At 36.0% G+C, this 8994-nt stretch overlaps 1 protein-coding gene across 4 annotated transcripts; it reads left to right on the forward strand.

Annotated features, from left to right (window-relative positions):
- Nucleotides 1–1185: 1185 nt before the first annotated feature.
- LOC112702871 (ATP-dependent zinc metalloprotease FTSH 9, chloroplastic) lies at nucleotides 1186–8583 on the forward strand. Of its 4 annotated transcripts, none has more exons than XM_025754080.3 (13): nucleotides 1186–2488; nucleotides 3147–3212; nucleotides 3329–3463; nucleotides 3611–3676; nucleotides 4007–4192; nucleotides 4283–4369; nucleotides 4510–4623; nucleotides 4738–4862; nucleotides 4962–5070; nucleotides 5223–5348; nucleotides 6946–7266; nucleotides 7357–7480; nucleotides 7880–8583. In XM_025754080.3, exons 1-13 carry the CDS (start codon nucleotides 1586–1588, stop codon nucleotides 8011–8013), a joined length of 2496 nt encoding a protein of 831 aa, XP_025609865.1. In that variant the 5' UTR covers nucleotides 1186–1585; the 3' UTR covers nucleotides 8014–8583. The 4 variants fall into 4 exon arrangements, 2 of the variants coding, with proteins under 2 accessions (XP_025609865.1, XP_072055423.1); XR_003154297.3 differs by having other exon boundaries at nucleotides 1332–2488; nucleotides 6918–7266; XR_011863839.1 differs by having other exon boundaries at nucleotides 1332–2488; nucleotides 6918–7266; nucleotides 7652–8445.
- The last annotated feature ends 411 nt before the right edge of the window (nucleotides 8584–8994 follow it).

Here is an 8994-nt window from a genome sequence, read left to right on the forward strand (position 1 = left end):
ATTTTTTTATTTTTTTAATTTTTGTTTATTTTAATTGCTTATTATTAGGCGCACACTTTTTTTCTTTTAACTTCTGATTAACAAAAAAATATGTCATTTTTATGTTATTTTTAAATAATCTTACTATATTTTTGGCTATAAGAGACTTGGAGAAGTCGGGATGTTCGGATAATGACGTTAACTGTGAGCCGTACCAGGTAGAGCAAGGTGGTAGTTGGGTTGCAGACTTGGTGAAAAATAGAGTAGCTTGGGATTTGGCGATAGAATTAGGAGTTGTTCCTTATGATAAAGAAGATGATATTATGACTGCTTTTCAAACTCAGAATGAACTTATTGCACAGAAAAGGAAGCAAGCAAAATAAAAAGAGAAAGCAAGAAGGAGTCATCCTAAAAATTGGAATAAGGTGTGTAATACAATTTTTAAATGATTTTAGTTTTTGAATGTGAGAGGGACTTAAGGGGGGTTGGAAGCTTGGATATGGTGAAAATTTTAAGACCAAATATAGTTTGAACATGTTAGGATTAATAGAGATAAAAAAGCAGGTGGATACAAAATTAATGCAGTGTAATTTTGAAAAAATGATACAGTTAATTAGGTTCTTGTGAGTTCTGGACGGTGCTTTTAGAAAAGAAAGAAACATAATTTATAATTCTATATCAATAAATTATAATTTATATATTTTAAAAAATATTTAAAAAGATCAATTTTATATATTATTTATAAATTTTTTTTATCTATGTTTTATATTAAAATTATATATAAAAAATTTTAAATAATTAATATCATTAATATATATATTTATATATTGCTATTTCATATATATATATATATATATATATATATATATATATATATATAAACTCACAAACTAATGAACTGAGCTTATTTAAGATTAAGATCAGCTCATTTAATTTATAAATTCAATTTCAAACTCAAATTTAACTCACCAATTAACGAGTTTATCTTATCAACTATTAATGAATCGAACTCGAATTCACTTCCTGCCTACCTATAACTACACAATCATTGGGAGTTGGGAGGCTCCACCAATTTCACCTTTCATCAGTCTCCACGCGTCACCCCCTCAGCATCTCAAAACCCAATCCCCAACTGTGCACCACTGCACCAGATCACCACCCAAGAATAGAAAAGAAATAAAACAACAACCGATTCCGCCCGCAGATAAAATAAAAAAAGGAAGACAGGTGCCGTGAACTGACCAAAACAATCAAGATCAACACTCAAAATTCAACTTAAAAAATAAAAACAAACAAACAAATAGTAATAAAAAATTCTGCATATATCAACGGTTCAGATAGTCAGACCGTCCGACGAATCCAACGGCCCTCACTTGTTGTCGGATTCACCCTGTCTCTACTCTTGCTCTTAGCCACCATTGCCACTGAATAGATATTAGATAATCAGATATTAGATAATCCCTGGAACCTCACCCATATAAATTATCCGCAACACGCAACCACACTCTTTCATTTCTTACATGCGCGCATAAACTAGTAATATACTCATTTTTTCAAACTTTTGATTTCCAACTCTCTCTCTCTCTTTCTCTCTCTGTGTATTGCAATGTCTGCGTTGGAATACTTATCTCCATTAACACACACCCAACTTTACTTGAATTCTGACTCCAATTTCCATCGCTGGCGGAGGCACACGGCGACATCGTTTCGGCACGTGGTGACGTCGACACGTTTCGCTCCCAATTCGGGACAGCCTAGGGTTCCGACTAGGCACGCTAATTTCTCGACCGATTCGTTGAGGTTCCATGTTTGGGGAGATTTCAAGAGGGGATACGATAGGATTAGGGCTAGCAGTGGCCAAGAGAGCGATTCCGCCGCGAGTTCCGGCGAGGAGAAGAGTGGCGACGGCGACAAGGGATCGAAGACGGCGGCGGGGTCCAGCTCGAACAGGAGGAAGGAAAAGCAGCAGGGAAAGGGAGGGTGGTGGTGGTGGTGGTTGGGGTCCAAAGGCGCCAGCGGTGGCAGCGGAGGGAAGTGGCGGTGGCAACCGATAGTTCAGGCTCAGGAGATTGGGGTTCTGCTTCTTCAGTTGGGGATTGTGGTGTTTGTTATGAGGTTGCTTAGGCCAGGGATTCCATTACCTGGGTCCGAACCTAGGGCTGCAACCTCGTTCGTGAGTGTTCCGTATAGTGAGTTCTTGAGCAAAATCAACAGTGACCAGGTTCAGAAGGTGGAGGTTGATGGGGTGCACATCATGTTCAAATTGAAGCCTGAGGTTGGAACTACTGGGAGTGATGGTAGTAGTGAAGTTGCTTCTTCTGGTGGAGGCAGTAAGTTATTGCAGCAGGAATCAGAGTCTTTGGTTAAGAGTGTTTCCCCAACTAAGAGAATTGTTTACACCACCACTAGGCCTAGTGATATTAGGACTCCTTATGAGAAGATGCTGGAGAATCAGGTGGAGTTTGGGTCGCCGGATAAGCGGTCCGGAGGGTTCTTTAACTCGGCATTGGTAAGCGAGTTGCACTTGCTAGAGTGGTTTTTCTTAGCTTTTGCTGTGCGAAGTTGGCTACTTGCTTATTATGGTTAGTGGTTGCACACTTGCACCTCAACTGAATTTAATTAAGACTATCAGAGATTCATAAATCATAAATAAATAGATAAATTTAAGTTTGTTTAATTATTTGGAGCAAAGGGTCCATGAACCAAAGAGGAGTAAGCATTTTGATTCTTTCTCCAATTGCTATTTTTATTAAAACTGTGCGACTGGGTGCCAAAGCTTGACTAGAACTAGAAGTTCTTATTAGTTCTTCAATTATTGCCTACGTGTGGAGACATTACAATCTGCATGATTTAATTAGACACTAGGTTTTGTGTCTGAAAGTTTGAAATAGTGTTTTCTGGAAGAGTGAATACTTTTGCTTATTTGGAGTTACATTTGCTTCATCAGCTAGATAAGCTTGCATAACAGAATACTCCTCAAATTTGTTAAACATGCTTCAATATTATTGGGTTTCTTTCTATTTTTATAGTATCCTGCTTTTGTTTATATTTTCTATAATGTTTAGTGGTGTAAGTTATATAGTTTCCTATTCCATTTCATTACAAATTTCCTTAGTTGACCGGACTTATCACTCTGTCATGTTGATTTTTCGCTGCCATATTTGCAGATAGCAATGTTCTATGTTGCTGTGCTAGCAGGGCTTCTCCACCGATTCCCTGTAAGCTTTTCTCAGGTGAGTTTGTATTTATTGCCCTCTTTCAATTTCTTGGGCCTTCTCAATCAACTAGTGAGTGCCTACAATTAGACTCTATCTATTCTTATTTCTTAGTACTTGTATGCTATGTACAGCACACAGCTGGACAGATTAGAAACCGCAAATCAGGAACTTCTACTGGTACAAAGTCATCTGAACAAGGTGAATCTATCACTTTTGCTGATGTCGCCGGTGTTGATGAGGCTAAGGAGGAGTTAGAAGAGATTGTGGTAAGCTGGCCTTTCTTCAGCCCATTATCATCACTTAATTTTGTAGGGTGTATGAGAGCCTTTCTTTCATGTAATTAACCTTCTGATTTTATTGAGGTCTTTTGGTGACGTAGGAATGTAATTTTTTATTATGCTTTCATTTGCCAGGAATTTCTTCGAAATCCCGATAGATATATACGGCTTGGAGCTCGTCCCCCGCGGGGTGTACTTTTGGTGAGTCTTAGCTTGAAATATCTAATGAGATACATAATGAAAATTAAACTCTTGATCCCAAGGCAAAGCATTTGGCAGTCTGCCAAGAAGATACTATCTAGTTTTGGTTATTTGCTTGGAGAAGTGTCCAAATATGTGAAACTCATCATGCAAATATTTTTGGCTAACTTCCAACAGATTTATCTACTGTATTTCTGTGAACCATGTTTTCTCCGTTTTACATATCAGCTTACACATCATATGTGAGCTGTTTATAGCTATGCACTGCATTTAGTAGTATTATTTGAGTTCAAGATCTAGATAGTAAATACCTGTTGGTTTATCTTACAGGTGGGTCTTCCTGGGACAGGTAAGACTCTACTAGCAAAAGCAGTGGCTGGGGAGGCTGATGTGCCATTTATAAGTTGTTCCGCTAGTGAGTTTGTAGAGTTGTATGTTGGCATGGGTGCCTCCCGTGTGAGAGATCTCTTTGCAAGGGCAAAGAAGGAAGCTCCATCCATAATATTTATTGATGAGGTCTGTAAATGAATTTTGATTGAGAAAGGGTTGTTTATTCAATATCTACCATTTAATAATCAACCAATAGAACTTTCTTTTGGCATGCAGATAGATGCTGTGGCCAAAAGTCGGGATGGTAAATTTCGCATTGTCAGCAATGATGAACGAGAGCAAACATTGAATCAGTTGCTCACTGTTAGCATTCCTTTGATGTTATTATTATTATTATTATTATTATTATTATTATTATTATTATTATTATTATTTATTTTTGGGTAATTGTGGGGAAGATAGACATCTCATGACGAGGCTAATATGTTATAATTTCATTGCAGGAAATGGACGGGTTTGACAGCAACTCTGCAGTGATTGTTCTTGGAGCTACCAATCGCTCAGATGTTTTGGACCCTGCACTCCGGCGACCAGGAAGATTTGACCGTGTAGTTATGGTGTGGATTATCGTTTAGTGCTTTACTTCAATATTTATGCTGATATTAGAAAAAAATTCGTAACTTTGCATGCTTATAGCAAAAATGACTTATTTCTGATAAATTTCTCTCTAGGTGGAAACACCGGACAGGATCGGTAGGGAAGCTATTCTAAAAGTACATGCTTCCAAGAAAGAACTTCCTTTGGCCAAGGATGTTGACCTTGGCGACATTGCTTCTATGACCACTGGTTTCACGGGGTAATTGTGCTCTTACATCTGTACATTTTCCCCATTTAAAAACATTGAGGCAGTTGGAATTCTGATTTGACATGTTTATCATATCATTAATCGTATAAGAGCGGACCTTGCAAACCTAGTAAACGAGGCTGCTTTACTGGCGGGAAGGCAGAATAAAGTTGTTGTGGAGAAGATTGATTTCATCCATGCTGTGGAAAGATCAATAGCTGTAAGTCACAACCTCTTGTGGCTGGTGGCCACTTATATGTTACATGCAGTTTGTAATTTAAAAAGAACCTTTTAAACTTAAGATTTTATGTACATAAATGCGACCTTAGTTTATTAATTGCAGAGAAAATCAACCAAATTTACTTCTTTCAGGGCATAGAGAAGAAGACTGCTAAATTACAAGGAAGTGAGAAGGCTGTAGTTGCACGACATGAAGCTGGTCATGCTGTAGTAGGCACTGCAGTTGCAAATCTTCTTCCTGGTCAGCCACGTGTTGAGGTAAGCCATGGAAGATGCTCAATTTTTCATGATTCAAATATGCAATTCTAATTATGGATAAGCATATTGTGCTTAAAAATTAGTAACCTATAATTGCCTATTTGACTTTTTGGACTTAAGACACTATATGAATTTTATTTATTCTTGAGAAATCTGTGATATCAGTCTAATGATTGATGATTTCTAGTATGTAGAGGCTCTGATTATGATATATTTAATCTACTGGATTGTAATCACAATTCATTTTATTTTTGTTTGTCTGTGGAATCAGGGGTGTGGGTATTCATTTTCGTTTCTTTCTCAATAGTTTTTGCTGGGAAATTAGACCAAAGTATAGATTTATCACGGTAAATTTCACTTGCTCTGCAGATTAAACATGGTATAAATTGAGGGTTGTGCTTCATTTTGTTAATAGATAGTGTTGTGTGTATGCAATTATTGCCTCCTGTTATTCTCACTCAGAAGTCTTTTTTTTTAAATGAAAAAATAATTTGAAGTAGTTAGTTTTAGGGCTTGTTTGGGTGAGCTTCTAAGAAAAGATCTTTTTTCAAATTATCTTTTTTTAGAAGATCTTGTGGAAAAGTAAAAGTAATTTTATGTTTGAGTATCTCATGCAAAAAGATATTTTTATTTATTAATTGTGTTTGGGTATAACAATATAAAAGTACTTTTTTGTTTATTTATTATATGACAAACATCTACTTTTTAAGAAAAAATGATCTTTTAAAAAAAAGATGTAAATTACAGCTTCTTAAAAAAGATGTTTTTTTATTTATTTTTCTAGTGCTTTTACTTTTACTACTAGAAATTTGCCAAACACGCTAAAAAATAAAAAAGGATATTTTTTCAATGAAAAAAGATCTTTTTTTTATCAAGATAATGACGCCCAAACAAGCACTTAGTCAAGCTAGTCAATCTTATATTTTTGCAATTCCTTCCCATTAATTATAATGATTAGCATTTTATGAAATTTTTATCAAATGTTTCAATCTCCTTATCTACTATTTTACTTCTACTTCTACTTTTACTATATATATGAGAGATTGGGAGGGGATTTGGTGCACAAAGTTTTCCTAACATATCCTTTATTTATATATACTCATAAAATTGTTTTTTGCTATTTCAAAGACTTGAATCCAAGATGATTTACAAAGAAAAAAGTACTTGACATCTTTATAATCCCCTATTTGTCCTATTACACATCTTTTCCCCTTTTCTTTTCTGTAGAAGTGTGAAACACACTAATCTAGAAAGTAGAATAATAGATATCAAACTGTACGAGATAAATATGGATGTCACTTAGATTCATTCTTGGAGGATAGAGTTTTGTATTAGCATCTGCACATGATTTCTACTAAGAATTAATATATTGGTACTTTTTATGTATGATTTGTGTGATTCTAGACTTCTAGTGCATAGGTACTAGATAGTGAAACTAAAATTGCATAAAGGAGAATAGGTATTAGATAGCAACTAAAATTACATAAAAGTTAGGGTAATAATAAATAAAAAAAGGGGGAAAAATCCTCGTGAACCAAATATTAATAGTTTCTTTTAATTGTCATTCAGTGTCTTCCTGTCCTATGTATGTTTTCAGAAACTGAGTATATTGCCAAGGTCCGGAGGGGCTTTAGGCTTTACTTATACTCCCCCAACAAATGAGGACAGATACTTGCTTTTCATTGATGAGTTGCGTGGTCGCTTGGTGACTCTTCTTGGAGGGCGTGCAGCAGAAGAAGTGGTTTATTCTGGTCGGGTATCAACAGGCGCACTTGATGACATACGACGAGCGACTGACATGGCATACAAAGCTATAGCTGAATATGGCCTAAGTCAGAGTATAGGCCCCGTGTCAATTGCCACCCTTTCTAATGGCGGACTGGACGAGTCTGGTGCAGTTCCTTGGGGAAGGGATCAGGTCCTGCAGTTCATAAACTTTATTTTTTATCTCATCTGCAATTCGGTAGGTTCTGTATGCATATTTAATCTGAAGTTCTGACTACAACAGGGACATCTTGTTGACCTTGTCCAAAGAGAGGTGAAAGCATTATTGCAGTCTGCTCTGGATGTATCACTTTCCATTGTGCGAGCTAATCCTACTGTCTTGGAGGGTCTTGGTGCTCATTTGGAAGGTAAAGCTACTTGCTGTTTTTTATATTTGGTGATTGGATGAATGATTTGTGATGATTTCTGGAACTATGTTATACATTTTTCTTTGAACATGATAAAGGCTGTGCATGCTTCATATTTGATATCTGTTGTCTCATTTATGGTTTCCTTGCTTGGATATTTTTGTTTATCAGGGTGCTCTTGACAGGGTTTTCTTTATGCATGTTTTCATCTTCTTATATTGCACATATCTTTTGGTGTCTTCTTCTGCCTCCCAAGTACTCTTTAAATTCAGGCTATTAAATTGCATATTTAGATTTTGGACTTCACTCCACTCTGCATATTATAGTTATATATGATATGAACTTGCACTGTGAACATCAAGTATATATTTTGGTGTGCTAATAATACCTGTTCTTTAGAAAAAGAGAAAGTAGAGGGTGAAGAGCTACAAAAGTGGTTAAGACTGGTAGTTGCACCAACGGAGCTTTCAGTCTTTATCAGTGGCAAGCAAGAATCTATTCTCCCGTTACAGTCATTGCAGACAGGTTCCTGAACAATTAAGAGCTGTCTCTATTATGCTGCCAGTGTGAAGTGGAACTTGAGGTATGATTTTTGATGGTCATTCCGCTGAAACCAGTGAAGTTATATCTCTGTAGCATGAGCTCACCCTTACAACATTTGTATATTCCTGTAAGGTGAATTTTGGCTTCATTTTTAACCCCATAGCCAGCTTGTTATTTAACTTCACTCAACCAAAGCCACAGGGAAAAAGAAACATGAATCAAATACATACATTAGTGCCTTTCTTATAAAGGGCTTCCTAAATCATAACTGGTCCCGCTTTCACTTCATGCATCCTGCTATTTGAATTTCTTGTATATTGACTATTAATTTCAGTCATGATGTGACTGTCTACAAATGTAATTTTATATATAGTTGTATACATTATAATTATAATTATGTGAAATACATAGGATTCCCCCCACCCTCCACAAAACCATGAAAACAATCCTTTATACCACATGGAATGTACCATGTGGGGAATAAAGATGTATTTATTTAGATGGATATTTTTTTCCTATTGAAATGTTGAAAAATGTGGGAGGTGGATCGTTTTGCGGCCTTTTATTGTCTAGATGTGAATTATTGAGAAGAGTTTGTGTTTTATGTTAGCGTTTTGTTGTCATGTTTTGAATGGGGGAACAAAAATATCTTTTGCTTTTTGAATCCAACACTTCTATACATTTTACTTGTAGATATCAATAACATACTAACATTCACTTTGCTCTGGAGCTTCTATTGGACAATTGGTCTCCCACTCTACCGTGTGGCTGAAATTTTTCTAAAAGTCACGTATCATATTCATGTCATTTTTAAGTCATGGTTTTATGTCCTATTTTGATATTAAGGTTTGCAATGGAGCCGCAAGATGTTGGGTGTGTCATGGTCCTGGTAATAAGTATTAGGTTGCGTGGTGCTAGAATTTTGTTGAGACAAAAATACCGAAATAGAAATAGAAATAAAGATAGACGAA

This window comes from Arachis hypogaea, chromosome 7, assembly GCF_003086295.3.
Source record: "Arachis hypogaea cultivar Tifrunner chromosome 7, arahy.Tifrunner.gnm2.J5K5, whole genome shotgun sequence".
Lineage (NCBI taxonomy): Eukaryota > Viridiplantae > Streptophyta > Magnoliopsida > Fabales > Fabaceae > Arachis > Arachis hypogaea.